This window comes from Tachypleus tridentatus, chromosome 10, assembly GCF_004210375.1.
Source record: "Tachypleus tridentatus isolate NWPU-2018 chromosome 10, ASM421037v1, whole genome shotgun sequence".
Taxonomy (NCBI): domain Eukaryota; kingdom Metazoa; phylum Arthropoda; class Merostomata; order Xiphosura; family Limulidae; genus Tachypleus; species Tachypleus tridentatus.
This window is the reverse complement of record NC_134834.1, coordinates 155,618,037-155,637,576: the sequence shown is the minus strand read 5'-3', so window position 1 is coordinate 155,637,576 and position 19,540 is coordinate 155,618,037. Positions and strand designations below refer to the sequence as shown.

The 19,540-nt window shown below is 30.5% G+C and overlaps 1 protein-coding gene across 6 annotated transcripts; it reads right to left on the bottom strand.

Annotated features, from left to right (window-relative positions):
- Positions 1-791: 791 nt before the first annotated feature.
- LOC143230695 (uncharacterized) lies at positions 792-18,621 on the bottom strand. Of its 6 annotated transcripts, none has more exons than XM_076464679.1 (6): positions 18,500-18,621; positions 17,581-17,668; positions 16,048-16,217; positions 13,826-13,929; positions 11,729-11,912; positions 792-2,812 (listed from the first exon to the last, which is right to left on the bottom strand). In XM_076464679.1, the coding sequence occupies exons 3-6, from the start codon at positions 16,154-16,156 to the stop codon at positions 1,059-1,061; spliced, it is 2,151 nt and encodes a 716-aa protein (XP_076320794.1). In that variant the 5' UTR covers positions 16,157-16,217; positions 17,581-17,668; positions 18,500-18,621; the 3' UTR covers positions 792-1,058. The 6 variants fall into 6 exon arrangements, with proteins under 6 accessions (XP_076320794.1, XP_076320795.1, XP_076320798.1 ...); XM_076464680.1 differs by having other exon boundaries at positions 18,175-18,504; XM_076464683.1 differs by lacking the exon at positions 18,500-18,621 and adding an exon at positions 18,257-18,379.
- Positions 18,622-19,540: the final 919 nt, after the last annotated feature.

The following is a 19,540-nucleotide window of genomic DNA, read 5'->3' as shown; positions in this document are numbered from 1 at the left end:
CTAGGGCTTATTTTCGGGGGATGTCTTATTTTGATATATTAAAAAAATGAAGTTACAAAGTAAAACTATTAAACTAACCATTTAAAATAAACTATTATTAAACTATTAAACTAATTAATAAATTAATTTTTTTTTATTTCTTTCCTCTTCCTGCCACTCTTAACTAGGGCTTATTTTAAGGGTAGGGCTTATATTAAAACTATCCCCAAAAATCACACTAGGTCTTATTTTATGGGTAGGTCTTATTATCAGAGAAACACGGTATGTAGTTAGCTGTAGTCTGAGTGAACTTGTGCTTACACTCAGAGATTCAAAGTAAATTTCTTGAAATAAAACTATCATCTCCATTCCAATTTTTTTCATCACAAACAAATATATCTATATAAATTTTCTGTAGTAGTCTACTACCACAGACATCATCACTTTATGGTTCCTCTTTCCACTGAATGACTTCATGTTTTTCTAAAGATGTAATTTCAAGTTTGAATCTCTTAATGTTTCAATATTTTTTTCAGTAGTTTGTTGCCATACATACATGATTCTTTTCCTGATGATTTTTTTCTTGATGTAAATTTTGTCAACAGTATTCACAGTATACTGATTTTTCTCTGCCACTTCAAATCACAAACTCATAATACTTCATACACATATTGTTTATTTCTGTTGTAACTAATTTAATTTTGTTTTCCAGAATATTAATGTGAAAATTGCTTGTCACAAATACTATATACTCTAGTATTGTTTCACGGTCTTTTGTTTTTCTCTCAAAAATTCATTGCCATACACTCAAATATTTACACATGTACAATTTATTTTCATTCTAGGTAATTTAATATATTTCTTTTTCAATGACTATATGAGCACTTTCTATCATACATTACAATTGTTATGCTTACATATGAAATTAGTTTAAGCTTTTCAGCTACAGAAACAAACAATGCATTACTTGTTCATCCAATACTAATGCCTAATTTTACATTACAACTGTAAGGTTTCTCAATGTGTATTATCCAATATATATTAGTATATTACTTCTTCCAAATTTTTGCCACACAAATCTAGGATTTGTCTTCAATGTGGATAAACTTATGATTTTTTAATTGTGAACTCCATAAAAATTTCTTGCAACAAACATCACAACTGTAAGGCTTTTCACCGGTATGTATTCTCTGATGTGTTTTTAGGACATTATTACTTCCAAATTTTTTGCCACACACATCACAAATGTAAGGTTTATCTTCAGTGTGGATGAACTTATGACTTTTTAAATGTGAATTCAATGCAAATTTCTTAAAACAGATATCACAGGTGTATGGTTTCTCACGAGTGTGTATTCTTTTATGTATTTCTAGGACGTAATTCCTAACAAATTTTTTGCCACACACATCACACACGTATGGTCTATCTTCAGTGTGGATAAACATATGACTCTTTAATTGTGAATTGCGTAAAAATGTCTTGCCACAAATTTCACAACTGTAAGGTTTCTCACCAGTGTGTATTCTCTGATGTCTTTTTAGGACATCATTGTTTCCAAATTTTTTGCCACACACCTCACAAATATAAGGCTTCTGTTCAGTGTGTATAAATTTATGACTGCTTAATTGTGAATTCCATGCAAATTTTTTGTCACAAATATTGCAGGTGTATGGTTTCTCAAGCGTATGTATTCTTTTATGCTTTTCTAGAACATAATTCCTAACAAATTTTTTGCCACACACATCACACATAAATGGTCTTTCTTCAGTGTGGATAAACTGATGTCTTTTTAAGTGTGAATTCCGTGAGAATTTCTTGCAACAGATGTCACAACTGTAAGGTTTCTCACCTGTGTGTATTCTCTGATGTATTTTCAGAACATTATTGCTTCCGAATTTTTTACCACACACCTCACAACTGTAGGGTTTGTTTTCAGTGTGGAACAATTTATGACTTTTTAATTGTGAATTCCTTGCAAAGGTCTTGCAACAGACATCACAACTGTAAGGTTTCTCACCAGTATGTATTCTCTGATGTACCTTTAGGTCATTTTTGCTTCCAAATGTTTTTCCACACAACTCACATATATAGAATTTATCTTCAGAGTGGATAAACTTGTGACTTTTTAATTGTGAATATTGTTCAAATTTATTGCCACAGGGATAACAAATTGAAGATTTCTCACATGTGTGTGTTTTCTTGTGCCTTTTAAGTGCATTATTGCTTCCAAATTTTTTGCCACACACATCACACATATATGGTTTGTCATCAGTATGGATAAACTGATGCCTTTTTAACTGTTCATTCCTCAAAAATGTTTTCGAGCAGACATCACAACTGTAAGGTTTCTCACCAGTGTGTATTCTATGATGCCTTTTTAAGATATTATTGCTTCTAAAGTTTTTGCCACACACCTCACAACTATAGGGTTTGTCTTCAGTGTGGATAAACTTGTGACTTTTTAATTGTGAATTTTGTGAAAATTTCTTGCTACAAACATCACAGCTGTAAGGTTTCTCCCCAGTGTGTATCCTTTGATGAATTTTTAGGACACTACGCTTTCCAAATTTCTTGCCACAAACATCACAGCTGTAACATTCTACACCAGTACGTTCTTTCTGATGTCTATTTAGGTCCTTATCATTTCCAAGATAACCATGGAGCTTATTTTTATCAGGAAAATGCTTTTGTTTCATTAAAGTTTTGAAAACTGTGTCACAACTATTTATTTGCTGAGATTTCCTCTTTTTTATACAAGCATTGGAAGCTTCTTGTGTCAAGAAATCATAAGCAGGAAGCTGTTTGCCATAATGGTAGTTCAAAGTCTTTGGACCTATAACCAAAAGAATACAAACAATTACAGTAGTTAACAAACACATCATTTATTAATATGGTACCCTTACAAGTAACTTTAAAAATATTCTTCAAACACAAGTCTTGAGAACATAATATCAATAAAATCAAAATACTCATTTTAAACTATTATAAAAAAAGGGGGTGGGGTCAGGGAAAGATCCACTTTTATACAACTTTCTGTCAGTACAGAATATGTTCATACAAAATGTCTTCTAAAACAAAATGGAGATCAACAGGACAAGTAGTACATATTATTTTAATACATTTACTTACAAAATTTTTTATAGCCTATACAATATAAAGACATGAAAGTTACTCCCTCAACCTATTTGTCTCTGAACATATTTATTTGGATGGATACTTGATTTGTGTCAGAACATAACTAGAAAGGAAGTTTGGAACAAGAGGAGTTTTCAGTATACAACAGAAAACCAACCACACATTAATCAACAGAGAAAGGTGATGAACTACAAAAAAGAAAGTGGCTGTAATGTTCAAGTTGCATTGAAGAAATATTAACAGATACCTTATTTACATTATTACAACACTTCATGATGCAAAATATCTGGATTTTGACATTTTCATTGTCTACGAAACTTTGTTGATATTACTACATAATAGATATTAATGGAGGCATTTCTTACTAAAGGCAAGCTCCAAAGATCACTGTTAGGAACTCTGATATTTGGTACTTACATTAATAACATTGAAAAAACATAAATATCAAATTAATAAAATTTGCTATATTGAGGATTTTTAAATGTTACAAAATGACTTAAATTATTTGGTAAACTGGACAAATGAAAGACCCCGTACTCAAAGTATATACACTTTCATTAATAAGAATGCCATTATTTTATCCAATATTTAAATATTTTGTATTAACATAATGAAATTGATATAGAAAATTTAATTAATAAAAGTTAAAATATAAAGTGATTATTTAAACTTTCATAAAGATAACTACTATTTTCAATTAGAGTGCTATGTAAACATTTTATATATAATGCAAAGCCTTGATCAAAGCTCATATATATTAAAGATGGAAATAAAAGTTCTTTTTTCTGTCGACAGTTTCCAAAAACAGACAAATAACAATTTTAAGCATGTAATTGTCTGGAGAATATACTTTACTGCATGCACATTGTTTGTAAATGTATGTATGTTAGGTCAGACTGCAAAAGCTAAAAACCTTTTTATCATTTCACAACTGGAAATCACTGTTTGCCAATAGTTATATATAGTACAATTAGCTAGATTGCACTTAGCAATGTTAGTGTTGACAGTTTAACCTTAAAAAATTGTAATGACTAAAGAGAATGTACTTTAAATCACCACTGAATTTAAAATGGTTGAACTTTTTCACACATGTGTCTGAAAAAAACAACAACACATGATCCTTTTCAATTTGTTCTATTTCAAAGTGAAACATAAAAATGGAGACTTTATATTCATATTGATGTAACAAAAATACTTGTGTAACTTATGAAGATTGAGTTACTACAGAATTCCTGCAAATTTGTATGTAACAAATATTGTATAAAGGACTTGCTATTCCTTTGGTCACAAAATAATTCAATTCATAGCATATACTTGGGTTCTCAGGCAGAAAAAGTTACGTTTCTTCTGATATATCACAGTAATTCTCCAACAGGCAGACTCGCTTTGAAATTCTGCATTAAACTCGCTTTACCACAATTTTAAAAAGTTGTATCAAATAAAGTTTCATTGATAATAATAAATTTACAAGATTAATGTAGATTATTAAAAAGGAAAGAAGCACCATTTCTCCATTATGGAAGATAATAGTAAGATCCTATTACTTTTTTAATTTAGAGAGGGTCTATTTTATAAAATTTGTCATTTCAGTGCACTATAATGCTGTTTTTGACTTTTTTCTTAAAAAAATGGAAAAATACACTAAACTTTTATAAAAGATCCAACTACAATCAAACTTTGTTAGGAACTTCACCTTCTGATGCTGAAAACTCACCAAGTTTCATCAAAACTGGACTTGAACTTTGGGAGAAGATTTGAAGACAAACATAAACCTCATATATAAATCATTTAAGTGGTCTGAAATAAAATAGTGTCATTTGTTTTTTTCCATAAAAAACAAGTTTACAACAAGTTAAAATAGTATATCATTAGTTTTCTTTTAATCTATGTAAGATCTGCATGTAATTCAGTGATTTTTCTGATAACCTCCACTGCAGGGTATATTTTACAATGAGCTAAAGGATTGGCTCCTAAAACTGCATGTTTTGAGGGCTTGGCTAGCTCCTTTAAAAAAGTTAAGTGTGAGCACTGACATGCTTTTGCAAGCAAACACCTCTTGACAGCCACCTCACTTCAGTATGCAACAGTAACTGGTTCATCAATTATTTCACATGGCTTAGCACACAGTCAAAAACTAAGTGGATGTGCTTTAATTTTATTTATCGATATGATGCACACCTTTAGAGTATCATGCAATTCGTCACTGATATTTTTTGCCACAAGGTGGTGTCTATGTAATACACAGTAAATAGTACACACATCAGAAACATTTTACTTAAAGGTAGCAAATCCTCTGTAGCAGCCAACCATTGAAGGTGCATCATCTGTTGTAACCTCAATTATGTTGCTGAGTGGAATATTGTGCTTGTTTAAATATTCCTCCAAGCACTAAAAAATTGTCACCCCTTTTGCATCACCTTTACGACACCTTGCAAACAAAAACTTGTCAATAATTTGTTTTTGAATTTGGTTAAAATACGCCATGAGAATGTTTGAACTGCCAAACGTTGATTCCTCAAGTTGGAAGGAAAACTTACAATGCATAAGTTCAGATGCCAAAGTCTTTTTACACATTTTCAGCCATCTCATCAACACGTCTTTGAACTGTATTTGCACTTAAAGGCAAGCATTTTAAAACAGGACCAAAGTCTTGTTTTCATAACAGTTTCAATCATTTCTCTAATTGATGGTATTATGATCTCCTCTACAATAGTATACGGTTCTCCTTTCTTTGATAGAAATATTATATGATGCTATAAACTCTCCTTCATTATCAACCTGAACAGGTGCTTTCATAAATGACATTATATTTGGTTGATTTTACATTTTTCTTTCAACATTAAAAAAACAACAATATCTTTATCTTTCTTATCAGGATCAGCCCTGGATTAACCATTAAGCAAAATAAGCACATACTTTGGGCACCAAGGGAATGGAGCACCACAGAGTTTTTCCCCTAACTATTATGCCCTTAATTTTTTCACTGTCACACTAAACTTTAATCAATTTTTTAGTAATTGTCCTTATATACTGTATTTGACTTTACTCTGCATTGTTAAAAAAAAACACGTTTTCTTTGGCTCAGTGAGTGACTGAAGTTTCAAGAAACTACTAAACTATGTATCTCGATGATTAATGTAAAGAGCAGTACAAAATGTTGATAAAACTTTAGGTAAAAGATCATCATATGTTATGATGTCTGGCCTTGAAGATGAAATAGTTTTCTCAATCATTCCTTCTGTTGTGGCTATTTATCAGACATTATAAGCAGTGGAACTGTTTTGTTTTACCTTTTACTGCTTTATTCAGTCATATCTACAGAAAAATAAGAGTATAATACCACAGAAACATAAGTCAAATTAAATGGTGAGAGATGTGTACAGAGACGTGGCTAGTTTTATATTTTTTTCGGTTTCTGTTTTTGTACGTTATATTTGGATTAGTATTGCATTATTCATGTGTGGTTTGTAATATTTTTTATAAGTGTTTCTTACTGAAGCTTTTCTGAGCCATAATTTTTTTGGCTTCAAACAACTTGCTGTAAAAAAACCTCCTTTGTGTGTGAATACACATTTTGAAATTTATCGTACCAAGAAAAAATTTAGAAAGGAATTCCACTGTAGCAATGCCTCCATTCAAAAAATACATGTAACCCATAAGAGAATTTGGGCATTTTGTATCCTTTTGTGATTATGTAATAATATAAACAGATCTGAAACTGAGATTTACTTAGGGGATAAAAACAAGGGTGCTCGGTCTTAAAAGTGATTTAAAAATGGAGATCACAATTATATTTTCCTTAATTCTTCCTTGATCCTACCCTGACGTCATAATACCATGACCTGGCCCTCTGGTGATATTTTTTATAAGACAAATGAACAACCTGAGACAGAAACACAGAGACAACGACAACAAACTTTTAGGTGTAATTCAACTATTTTGCAAATATAAATTCAGATCAGTATGTGTTCTATTACATTTTTGAAAAGCTGGGAAAACAAAAGACTGATTGGAGTTGTCTAAAGGCAATAAATAATTTAATCTTTTAGGTCAAATTACATAAGACTTCAACATGTATAATATGATTCTTAATGTTGTAATGTATACAATATACTACTACTAGTAGTACAGTACTGTTGCACCGTGGTCATACAAAGACACTGTAAAGAACCAGCAAATCAACAAAATCAATTTGGAATTGTCTGAAAAAGTGCACGAATCGAACAAATTTAAGTGTGCAAGGTTAGTACTGCATACTAGGCTTAATGTTAGTGGTCTCAGTTGCAATGTATTATCATTAAGCCTAACATTAATGTTGTTATCTGAGAAGCGTGTGACAATAACGTCAGGCCTAAATACTGTAACTAGTTTAGTGTAAGTGCACTAGAAATGCTGCTATAGTCTGGAATAATCAAATGGACTATTCCCAATTTAAGGCTGTTGTTTTGAATTTGCCTTTGCATCCAGGAATGCAGAATTTCAGAAATATGATAATTTTGTAGATGTATGGTTTGTTGGCTCATCTTGGATCCCCAGGTCAAAACTGAGCTCAATGTTGAGGTTACAACTCATTCTTCAGATATTTGATTAGGATTAAGGTAATCTAGCCTAGGCCTAACCCAGTACTTAGTAGTTCAATGTGCAGTACAGTTTACAATTGATTATATGTTATGTATGTGTCCCAGTACAGAATGATCACTATGTATACATGCTACTACAGTATGTGTTATTGATCATAAATTATTTTGGAATACTTTTTGGCTCACAGTGGATTTGCATATTACCATTGTCATTGCTTCTTGCATACAGCTATCATAGCAACAACCTTAATGAAACTTTTGAAATGACTGAAAACTAATTCTTCTAAAATGAATTGAAACCAGTCTAGAATCAATTCAAGACTGGTCTCAAACAGTCTTCAACCAATCAGAATGCAGCAAATCAATAAAGGTATATATGAATTCATGTTTATGTGCTGATGGACCTAGGTCCCGGGATAACTTTCTGACAATCTTTGTCTAAATGTAGACATAGAGTTTAGTATGTTTGACTGTCTTACCAATGTTTTTTTTATGAATTTCAGTGTTTTTCTGATCATTATAATAATATATTATCCATATTCTTTTGTGTTTTTTTTATTATTTTTGTTTCTGTATTTTTTTTCAGACTGCAAGATAAAATGTGTTCATGATCATCATGAAAGAAGCACTAGTAACCGAGACTCTATACTAACATACTTAACTCGCAGACAATGTTTAGGCTTGCGACAAGAGTTGGAAAAACAAATTAAAGAAGAATGAAATTACTGAGAACTTGTCTTGAAGTGTGTAATAGCTATTATTCATATGTGAGCTGAGTGTGGCCTAGCTTTTCGAGTAATAGATGAAAAATATGGTTCACTGAAGAATGGGAATTTTTTAGGGCTCCTTGAGCTCATAAGTCAGTTTGATCCATTTCGAAATGTGGAAATTCTAGAAAAGGAAATCCTTCTTACTTGTTCAAGACCATCTGTGAAGAAGTCATCAAACCAATGACTCAGAAGGTCCACACGTTCATTGTTGATGTAAATTCTTCTAGTTATTTTAGCTTATCAAATGACTTGATGCCAGATCTATCACATATAGATTAGTTTAGTGTTGTACTTTGATACTTCAAAGATGGGCAGCCTACTGAATGCTTTTTCACCTTTCTGGAACTTAAAAGCTATACAGGTGAGGAAATAGTAAACCAGATACTGCAGTACTTATGTAAAGTTTGGAAACTTAATTTTTCAAAATGTAGGGATCAGTCTAACGACAGTGCTGCTAACATGTCTGAGCATTATAAGGGGATGCAGCAAAAGATTTTAGAAGAAAATAAGTTTGCCATATATGTGCCCTGTGCAGCTCACTCACTAAATCTGATAGGCTGAAGTGCTGTTGACTGCTGTCAAGTAGCAGTTAATTTTTTTCTCTGCAATGCATTTGCTCTATACATTTTTTTCAGCTTCAACCAGCCAGTGGAAAATTCTTAAAGCTCGTCTTGGAAATGAAAGTGTGTTAAAATCCTTTTCTGATACCAGATGGGAGGCACATGCTATGGCAATAACAGCAATTTGGAAGTCTTTCTTTAAGATTTTGGAAGCTTTAGAATGTCTAGTTGAAGAACAGTCACAAAAGGGAAACATTGGAAATGAAGCAAACAATATTACAAATAAGATGTAACAACTACAATGTTTTTATGTTGATCATGTGGGATGAGATTTTGCAAAAGTTTCATAAAGCAAATTCTGCAAAATGAGGATGTGAACTTAAAAACATTTGTAGATCTGTATGGGTCATAAGCTGACCAACTACACTCTTTTAAGAGATGACTCTGAAAGATTTGGAGCAGTTGCAGAGGATGTTGATTACAATGCAGTCCAAACTCGCAAATGTGTCAGAAAGAAGGTACTCAGTGACGGAGATGCACAAGAAGTAGATCTGAATGCCAGAGATAAATTTTGTATCACCACCTTCTACACAATCATTGACAAACTGGAAACCCAGATGAGAAGAGGTGTAGAAAGAAATAGCAAACAGATTTTTTTTTCTTAAGTGATGCACCAAATGATGTCACTTCATCTGCTGAAACTGAAAAGTACTATCAGTGTTCCTAAAAGCAAATTAATGCTTACCCCGAGAACTTGGACACTAATCTCTCTGAAGAGCTTCAGCAGTTTCACTCATATGTGCACAACAAGTTCAGTGCAACAGAAACTGTAAAAACCATATTCAGTCATGCTGAGCTTCATAAAATAAATTGAGAAGACAAAATTGATTATGAGTTTCTAAATGCAGACATTGCATTGTGTATATTTGTAACATTAATGGTCAAAAATTGCACAGCTGAGCATTCATTTTTTCAACTCAAGCATATTAAAAATCTCAACAGAACAACTAAGTGACAGGCTGGATGCCTTGTCTCTGCTAGGTATATAAACAGATTTGTTAAGTCAAATTAGTTGAGAGGTCTTGATCAAAGACTTTGCAATTAAAAAATCTAGAAGAAAACTTTTTAAAATTTAAGTAAATATCAAGGCATAAGTAAATAATTTGTTTACAGGGTTTTAAGTTCAAAGTGAGAAATTGTTAACATCAAAGTGGGAATTTTTTTGAATAAAAAGATTTTGAGTAATTTTTTGTTTTTGTTAACATAAAAGTGAGAATTGTTAACGCAGAGTGAAAACCAATATACAGTAAAAATAATTCTTTTTAATTATCATTCATCAAAGAAGCAATTTCCCTCATCATTTCTAAATAAAAGGCCTCAGTCATTGCTTGATTTTGATCCATGTCCAATCTGTTAAATAAATAAAATAAAAAAGTTTTTATTTAATATAGTTGTGGGGTCTAACCTGGAAGAAAACTGAAGAAGGGTTATAAATTTTCAAACTTTTATTTCATTTTCAGAACTTACTGAGTTTTAAAGTCTTGTCAGTTAAAATCCAAGCAATGGAGGGGGGGGGGCCTAGAGGGACACCACTGTTGGTTTGTGCTTAGAGCATCAATTGCCCTTAATCTGGCACTGGTGATGTGTACTTATGTGTTGTGTTCCTTTCGTAATTATTACATTATTTCAGCTGACACACAGGTGCATCACATTACTTCAGCACTTGTACACATGTATCATATTAATAATTATGAATGCACCACACTACTACATTTACAGACAAATTCTATAAATCCAGCTTTCACGTACATAAATAAGCTGGAAATCAAATGTCATAATGACATTTCAAAATGTAATAAGATTTAGTGAGGAGTGAACCTCATATGTTTATCTTTTAACTTAATTTCATTACTCTTTCTGACAAAACAATTCTTACTGTTAGGAAATCTAAGAAAATAAACAATATAAGTAATACAGCTTTGTCCTTGGCATACCAAAGAGATGGCTATTGGAAGACTTAATGATTGTTGCAAATAATGTGCTTATAATCTTTAATGTGCAACTGCTGGAAAATTAGTTTAGAAGTTGAACTGAGTCACTAGTTTTCAGCACACAAATTTACAGTACGTATTTAAAGCCCAAAGCTATAGCTGATTCAGCTCTTAAGAGGGAAAGTATTTTTTTAAAAATATATATGACATATTTATCAATATTACTACTATTACCTTTTATAAACTTTTATTTTCTATCATAACAGCTGGATAATTTTCAGTATGTTGAGCTAATTTCTTTTGAAGCCAAGACAAGCTTCATAGCTTCTATCTTGTTGAACATTCAGTTTCATTTAATGGATAATTTTCACAGCCTATGGTTTCTTAGTACAAGTTGTAAATTATATATATGTCATAATTTCTATCCAGTTTTTGTCCTCAAATATTTTTTCTAACCCAAACAGTTTGACCAATAGGCTTCTTTTTTTCCTTTAATTGCTCTGGAGTATGCTATCAAAGTATTACCAGCAATGGTAAATAATCAAGTCAAATACAAATTAAAAGTTGACATTACTAAGTTTAAATTTAAAAAAACTGTACATCATTACTAACAAGCAACTCAAAGGAGAACTGTTACAATTGGTTTTATGAAATTTTCCTTCAAGGGAGTCTGAAACAATTTTATAATGAATTACTAAGATACTTGTACACACCTGATGTGACTTCTAACCCAGAGTTAAAATGCACCAATTCTTTTTCAAATTCTTCATTGTCTTTTTCCAAATTCATAGCATCATGTTTTGAACAATCTAGATCATCATTCTCACTGAACTTGGAAATAATGTCATCTTGTGTTAAGTCATCCAATTGCTCTGTTTTTACTCTTGCAAATATGTTCTGAAATAAGGAGAGTAGATTAAGGAGTTCCAAGTTAAGCAATAATAAAGCAAATTACTTAGATAAATTAAAAACTGTTTTCAATATATCTAAAAAATGAACTGGAACATGAATCTGTGTTAAGGTTGATAACTGCTCAGTATACTAACAAACCAGACAACATTTTATATTAAAATATACTTAAGTAAAAAAAATTCTAGCAGTATAGAAAACAACTGCAATATTAGGCATATATTACAATGTAGTTCACAGATAAAGGTACATGTATAATATCAACATTGATCTGTCATGGTATGTGCTGAACGGTCAACCTGAAAAACAAACAAACTTAAGAACAAATGTTTCTTTCTAAGAGGGAGTTAAAAAAAAAAAAGAAAGAACTTCCTTTATCATCTGAGTGAAATAAATAATTTGATGATAGAACCATTAATGGAAAACACACACAAAGAGAGGAACATGTTGGAGTATATATTTATTGTTGTTTGGTTAATTAATATTTATTTTTCACATAGATATTATGTACATGCATGATTTTAGTATACCACTTGGAATGAATATCTCTCCCCTTTGACACTTCTTATAAAAATGACAATTGTCAAAATATTTTCACTTCAGTATTAATCTTTTTTTTTGCACTCAGTAAAATGACAAGGAATGGTGGTATCTAACAGAAAAAATCCCCATGGCTACTTAGTAAGTCTAAGTTCTGTTATGCTGGAGGCACCCACTGCAACAAAACTAACACTTTTGAAAATGATACATTGCAATCAATCTCCTTTCCTTAAAAACAAATGGAATGCAATTTTCCTTTCTGATATAACACATGGAATGGCATCCTACAATTGTAAACTCAAGTTTCTCTACTTTTATTGAGCTGATAAATTTTTGTACTCAATGGATTTAAAAGTGTATAATTTACTACTTATTGGAAAAATAAACATTTTAAGAAACACTATAATAAAACAATTCCAACAGTACAACACTGCATGTAAATGTACAGTAAAATGTACTTTCTTATCCAATATTAAAAAAAAATTTACCTGCACAGTTTAAAGTTATTTCTCATGCTTTGGCTGCATATTTATCTGGTTAGATGTAAAAACTAATACAAAGTAAAATACAGTATACATGGCTCACACCAATGTTGGAGTTAATTAATAAAACATGATTAAATGCCATTAGGTTACTTAAATTCTCAGAGGTTCATGTAATTTCCTTTCTTATTTACTTGAGATAAATATTTAATCACATAAATTTTTTAAGAGATTGATTAACTAAACTCCTACTTAACATGTTTGTACACAGTGGAATCATTCATCACATACCAGGAATATAGACTTAATTAACAAGCTACAAATAACCTATGCTTAACGATGTTCTTCCATGCTATACAATTTCTTGCTTTTATTTTACTTCACAATTATCATAAAAAATACCATACTTTTTTTTTCCCCATACCTGCTCCATAATTAATTATCAACAAAATAAAACACAAGTTTATTAATGCTTTTTTATATCTTACAGTAGTTCTACTATGCTTTACTATAATCAGGCACTGTTCAATGTTGCAAACCCACCAGACATTGCAATTCTAAAAAAACACCAAATTCAATTATTTGAAATGAAATACATTTCTTGGAAGTGAAAGTGAGAGCTTAATAATTTGTAATAAATTTTTAAAAACATTTGATTTACAAAGGCTACAGAAAACCATTCAAATGAACTTTTTGAACACACTTTTATCTCAAATTTTAAATCTTTAAATTTTCAAATTTGAAAAGTCTTTATTTCACAAGATATTAAAATGTTGGTTGAATAACAAGAACAATACACAACATGTTTAATGTTATTCAGGAATACACAATCATCTCAAAACAATTAAAAAATTGTAAATCTTGTAATAGGTCCATTACCTCTATGCTTTCTACAGTTTCATATTCTTCTTGTTGTTCATCTTTTACTGTGCCAAACTCAAAAATGGAATGTGAAGATCCTTCTTCCAAGAAAGGATTTACTTCTGGTGATTAAAAGTACAAAATATATACATAACTTCTGTCTGTAACAATGGTTTTGAATATGATTTATACACCATTATATATATATTAACCATAGATTTTTAAGCCATATACAAAATATATTAAAATTAAACAAAATACACTGCATATTTTTAAAAAGATCCTAGGATACAAGTTATAATGTGGGATTATAAAATTATCCTAGGTTTTGGAAGTGACTGAGAAGTAGGACCCACATTGCAGTGGGGATATATCATCTATCAGTCTTAACCTCAAATTTGCCAGTCTCACATAAGAAATAAACACAATTAGACTAGAAATAAGGAGAGTGAGATGTGAATGTTCAAGCCCACATCTATATCACTCTTCACTGCCTGTAGACAGCTGTGGGAAAGTGCCTGCTCTCCAAAGTTAAAATAAAAAAAAGATAAAGATAAAAAGGAAATAAGGTACTGCCATTTAGGGGTAATTAAGATGAAACATACCTATTGATGTTAGCATTCCTGTCCCCAGTATGGTAGAGGCACTAATTAACACGACATCAGTAAAGTGATACTTTACTGTGACTGTCATACGTTTATATGCGGCTCATGGTGTACATCGCATAAAGTAGTGCAAAGTTCTTAAATAACCTTATTTTTAACTGAAAATAATTTTTAGTAAAATTTGTCTTCTTTTCTTTTCTTTGTATTTAAAATTTCTTTATTAAATCTATATGAACAATACATTAGAATTGTTATTATCAAGTTAGTGAAACAAGATGAAACTTCTTCAAATATCACCTTACTAAATTTACTGCCAACCAAATATTAAGTATTTTAAAAATTTGGTACTTCTTTATTATTTTTTAATAAACATATTCTTCAAAACAATTATATTTAAATTATAAACCCTGACATTATCATGTAACAGTTTGGCTTCAATACACTATGGCATTTAATTCCTTGTGTACATTTAATGCCTACAATATACTTTTGTTAAAGTGAAAAACTGAAAATGTAATCAATTTTAAGGAAAACACACTATCTGTTATATTAATTGTTGCACTATATTAGTGATAAATGTAATTTTTTTAAACATGTAATACACAGTCAACATGAACATATTAAAAGATACACAACTACCTCCATCATTATTACATACAGTTTGTCACATCCAATTCAAACAGCATATAAAGGAAAACTAGGGCTAATTTTACAAGCAAATTACAAAAAAGTAGAACAACTCTGAAGGAAATATACAGCATAATAATAAAATAGGAGGTTAATAAGTAGCTGAAGTGGTACAAGTTTACATTTATAGCAATGCAAAAGCTAATATTTTAGAACTTGCTGGAATCAAAAAGGTTGGTGCTAAACATGTTGTCTTAGCATCATAGATCACAACTGTGGCAATCCAAAACTGTATTAACATATCAAACTGTTCTTAAAATTGTGATTAACCTGCAGTATAAAGTTTTTTCATTAATCATATTAGATAAGGAAATACCTATACATAATGATCAGCTGAAAACTATTATGAAGAAATACAAGTTCACATTAACATCACTACTGAGATAAAACTTTATATAACTTCACACTATTTGACAGGTCTACTGAACTGGAGATTTAATCAGGAGATTTAATACACAGTATTACTATAACTGTTACTTAACTGAGTCATGCTATCTGACAGGTCTACTGAACTGGAGATTTGATCAGGAGATTGAATACACAGGATTACTGTAACTGTTACTTAACTGAGTCAACAATAAGCAGAATAATGTAAAACAGTGTATCTGCTTGCAGTGTACATGCAAACATGAGTGATTTTACTGGATGCTCTCTTACATCATCTACCAGACTGCATTTAATTATTTTTATACATCAGACTGCTAAATCTAACTAATTAAAGAATGTTCTTTACTGAAAAAAAAAATTACGTACTTGATAATGATCACACCAGAAATTGAAACATTGTAACTGTTCTAAAAAAAAACAACAATCTTACTCACTGTAAAAGATGTAAATTGTAATATGTTTTCCTTTGGTAATGAAGAGGAATGAAATGAAAGAACAATATCTTACTTTTTAAATATATGTACCTATACAAAACAGTAACATATTCTATCTTACACTTACTAGGTGATTCGTCCATAGTTTCTTTTTCACTTACAAGGAACTTTACATCCAGCAAAGCATTCTGTTCCTCATCTGACAAACTTTCAACTTCCATCTTCAATAGTTCCATGGTTACATCAGGAAGTTGCCATTAACATGTCGAACTGTCTAAAGCTTGAAATTGGTCTACCCTGACACATGTAAAGAAACAGAATTTGTATTAAATTAGTGTAGTTACTAACAATTCGTTCAAACACAAGTCCAAAATTTATCATTAATAGACATATAAATGTCTTAATTTTATACTTTGAATATTTTTTAACTAAAACTTTGTACGTTGATTAGAAACTTTACAGCCTATTTGCTTATACAAATGTGTGTTAATGTCAAGCAATGCTTCAACAGGTTAAACTTTTATATCCAAGCATATTATATATTTTAGACGCATACAAAATAAATGTAAAAATTTTACCCTTGAGTCAGTTGTACCATAAATAGTTATCTTAAAGTGATTTACAAATAGCTGTTAGGCACTTAATAAAATCAAATACTTTCATGGAGCAAATCAGTTTCTGTTTATTAGAAGATAATGAGTTGATTTCAAAGTTTTTGTTTTCTATAATCTCTTGTTTAGGTCCATTTCATGCTTGGTGATTTAGGCCACTGTTTAAATTAAAGTTGAATCCATATTTAGCCACAAATGAAGTCAAAGTTAAATTAACACTTACTTTCACAGAACTAATTATGTAACCAAATAAGACAAAGAATACTGAAAACTGTAGTTATTTTAAAATAATATATGTTACGTCTTATAATAAAAGCAGCTTCAGGCGGTAATTTATTCAACTGTGGAATGAGAAACCAAATTGTTCAGTTTACTTAGTTGCATATCTTCAATACAATATTAGTAAAGAACAATACTACAAATCAGGTAACTGTAAAGAAAGTTGTGGGTAAATGTTAGAATACTGAAACTTCAACTTTGTTGAAAAATGAACAATTTTATTTTCTGAGCATTGCATATGTAATCATACTGTAGGAAGAGTTCTAAAAGTGGACAAAATAAAAAAAATAAGATCATTGTATATGATAAGAGCAACACAAATCTTAAGACTGATCTTCAATTTCTTAACTCATTCACTAAATATGTGAAGGTCCTTTAGGATAATAGAAGTATTTTCAAAATTAAGGTCTTTTAGGATTACAAGAGCATTCTCAAACTTGAAAAAATTCTGAGAAGCAAGTGTTCCCAGTATTTTGGTATCATCAATAAATTTAAAAATATTATTGTCCATGGCATTCTGAATTATTACCATACTTATATAATGAACAACAAAGTTCCTAAAATAAATTACTGCTACAAAAGTATCCATTTAGCACCATTCCAACTTAATAGTTAACTGAAAACCCTAATTAGAAATTCAGTGTTATAGGAACTTGATGACAACTTACTATTACAGGTTGAAACACTGTTTTTATATTGCAGAAATAAAATTTTCTTAGTTAAAAATAAAACAAAACACACAAAAACAATTTCTTATCATTACTAATTACTTTCTTGTCATGCATCTTCATCATCAAAGGCCTTCCAAATGAAGTTTGTTATGACAGGCAAACTTTTTCATCCAAAAGGATAGAAACACTGTAACAAAAAGAAAAACTCAACAAGCTGTTAATTGAAGAAACGTTTTTCTACAACTATAAAAATCACATATAAACAACACATCTTAACACATATTTAATATAATAACAGAAACAAACCTACTTATAAATATCTTGTTAGGTATTTTCTTTATAAAACAAACATAAAACAAGAAGGTCACTGCCATTTTAACAATCTTTAAGTTACCAATAACTTTCTAAACATAAGATAGTTCAAAACAACTAACAGTAAGTCGTGAGTAACACTAACAGTTTGCTAAGCTTTTCCACCATGTAAAATTAAAATACAAAATTAGTATCTACTGATTCTAGTTATAGGGAATATATAAATAACGCAGTATTAAAAATATAATAGGCCTAATACTAATATGTAACGACAAGTAAACTAGATATTACTGGTAACAAAATATTTTATATTTAACACACTGGATACCAAGCCTATTTTGCCGATATTTTCCCAGATCCCACTAGTCATTTTACAATTACCTTTTTTAGGAAGAGTGTATATGTAGCCGTTGTGTCCCAGTCAACATATGTCCCTTTAAAAAGAAAACTGAGCACGACTCACCGATGAGTCGTGTAGGAGCTAACGTGTTAAGCTATATCAAAATTTGTCCTCCAGTTTCTCACTCGAATATTATACTTTTATAGCACACGAACAGTAATTCCCAAATCAGTACAATACATTTAAATTAAGCACGGAACATAGCCACAAGGTAAGGGGTAAATATGAAGCAACATAACCTATACAAGAAATGCAGCTCATAGTTACGCTTTTATTTTGTTGAAGAAAATTGTATACAAATCTTACCCTCTTTTCTAGGAGTGTTTTCTTACAGCAAAGCCACATCAGGTTATCTGCTGAGTCCGCTTAAGGACTTCTCAATGATCAAATAAATAAACTATAATTATTAGCATGTAGATTTCAAATTAAAAACATTAAAATTTTAACAGAGAACAATGTAATTATGAAATTATATATATATATGAAAGTAATGTTCGTGTGAAAGTACATCAAAATATTACTTTAACATAATTTAAATCATATTATTCATTAATGTTTCCATACAATTTACAGTATGAATAGCATTTTAAGTATTTCAACTAAATCTTGCTTGTTGAATTTTAAGGCTGACAAGGCTTCCCCTTACTGTTATTTAATACCAGCTGAATTACCAATTCCCTGCAGGTGTCCAAATTATTTGAAATAAGCATTTAAAACACAATAAATCCTGTGGTAGGCAGAACACAGATAGTCCTTTGTGTAACTCTGTGCTTAACTTTAAAGAAACAAACACAATTACATTAGTTTTAAAACACTTATCTAAAATATTCAATTTTCACAAGATTTTAATTTTTATCTAAACCTTTGATTTTTCAAAATACAATTTCCACAATATAAATTAAAGCTTTTTATTACAGGTTTTTATTAGATTCAGCTCTTAAATATCCTACATATAACTGACCATGTGAAGGCAAGACAGAAACCTTTAAACTTTGACCTTGTGTCTTGTTAATTATAATTGCAAAACAGATTCTAACTGAGAGTTGGAACCTCATAAATTAAAAGGGGTAATCGTTTGGTAACAAAGGAATTCTTGGAATTAAAGCATATTCATCTTTACCTGACCAGTTGTAATTGTTGTTTAAATAACATGTGGCTGTAAAGTTTTAACAACTAAACTTGTGCTATTACACAGTTTTATTGGAACAAGATTTATGGACAACATTATTGGTGAACCAATCTTTAAATTTAGAATGTGACCTGTCATCCCTCGGGGTTCAAAGGAATATAGGAATGTATTTGGATAATTAACAGCATTAACTGTAACTGAAAAACTGACAGTTCAGC